The following is a 1,158-nucleotide window of genomic DNA, read 5'->3' as shown; positions in this document are numbered from 1 at the left end:
CCCTGGCTGTTTTCTGAATTTGCCCGCAACACTATCAGAGATGGTAAACATCAATGGATTTGATATTTCATACAGTTTTAATTATAGTTATTCTCCTTAGTCATCCGAACCCGTTACTCCTACCTGCCATACATGTACACTCTGTTCCATGAAAACGAATTCACTGGAATGCCGCCGATGCGACCACTATGGATGCAATTCCCGACTGACAGCCAGGCTTTGTCCATTGACACCACCTATCTATTGGGATCGGACTTGCTGGTGGCGCCCGTGTTGGATAAAGAGCTAAAGACCCTTGACGTGTACTTGCCCACTGATTCTCGAGACCCTACTTCTTGGCTCAATGTATGGACACACCAAGTGTTTAACGGTGGCCATAGCTATCAGTTTGATGTCGACATAAAGTCTCTGCCCATCTTCCAGAGAAGTGGATCCATCATTCCTAAGAGGTAATATACATTTATTTATTGCATTCACCAATTATAAAATATTTTCTTTTACAGAGAACGCATGCGAAGAGCGGCTGTTCTGGCTGTGAATGACCCTATTACACTCCAGATTTTCCTGAATTCAAAGGGAGAAGCCACCGGTTCGCTGTACCTCGATGACGGCCAGTCCTATGACTACCGCACAAAGAGCGCTTTTCTTTCTGGCAGTTTCAACTTTTCTAAGCAAACACTCAGCTACGAATTTCAAAAGGGCACCCCTGATGCGAATGCAGCTTGGCTGGAGCGTGTGGTCATCTACGGCTATCCCTCAAAGCCAAACCGCGTCGTCGCCCAGCTAGGAGCCGATCCGTCAAAGGCCACTCAAATCGCCTTCAAATACAACGCCGACACCAAAGAAGTGATTGTTCGCAAACCGGCACTTCCATTTGGACAAAACTGGCAATTGCAAATCTTCTAATGATAATTAGGGAATTAAGAAAATAAAGGTCATTAGTACACTTCCTTCCATTTACAAACAATATCTCTTTCATTGTGATATTTCCACACCCAACAATCCCAGCTGACTTTACCTATCATATTTATTGTTTATTGCCCTCAAACAGTCGTGTCTGTTACTTTTTGTTGTCGCGATTGCCGCTTCTGTACATTTGCCGCAAACGATCTAAGAGAATCTATTGCTTATTAATTTACAAAATGTGTCTTCTTTTTT

General features: G+C 43.4%; 1 protein-coding gene across 1 annotated transcript; it reads left to right on the top strand.

Moving 5' to 3' along the window:
• The first annotated feature begins 168 nt into the window (after window positions 1-168).
• On the top strand, window positions 169-906 carry LOC108357447 (neutral alpha-glucosidase AB-like). The gene is made up of 2 exons (XM_017608524.1): window positions 169-449; window positions 504-906. The coding sequence occupies exons 1-2, from the start codon at window positions 169-171 to the stop codon at window positions 904-906; spliced, it is 684 nt and encodes a 227-aa protein (XP_017464013.1).
• The last annotated feature ends 252 nt before the right edge of the window (window positions 907-1,158 follow it).

The sequence above is a fragment of the Rhagoletis zephyria genome, unplaced genomic scaffold (assembly GCF_001687245.7).
Source record: "Rhagoletis zephyria isolate East Lansing unplaced genomic scaffold, Rhagoletis_zephyria_1.1 Rzeph_scaffold_77768, whole genome shotgun sequence".
Classification (NCBI taxonomy): Eukaryota; Metazoa; Arthropoda; class Insecta; order Diptera; family Tephritidae; genus Rhagoletis; species Rhagoletis zephyria.
The sequence above is the reverse complement of the archived record's forward strand: the minus strand, read 5'-3'. Positions and strand labels throughout refer to the sequence as shown.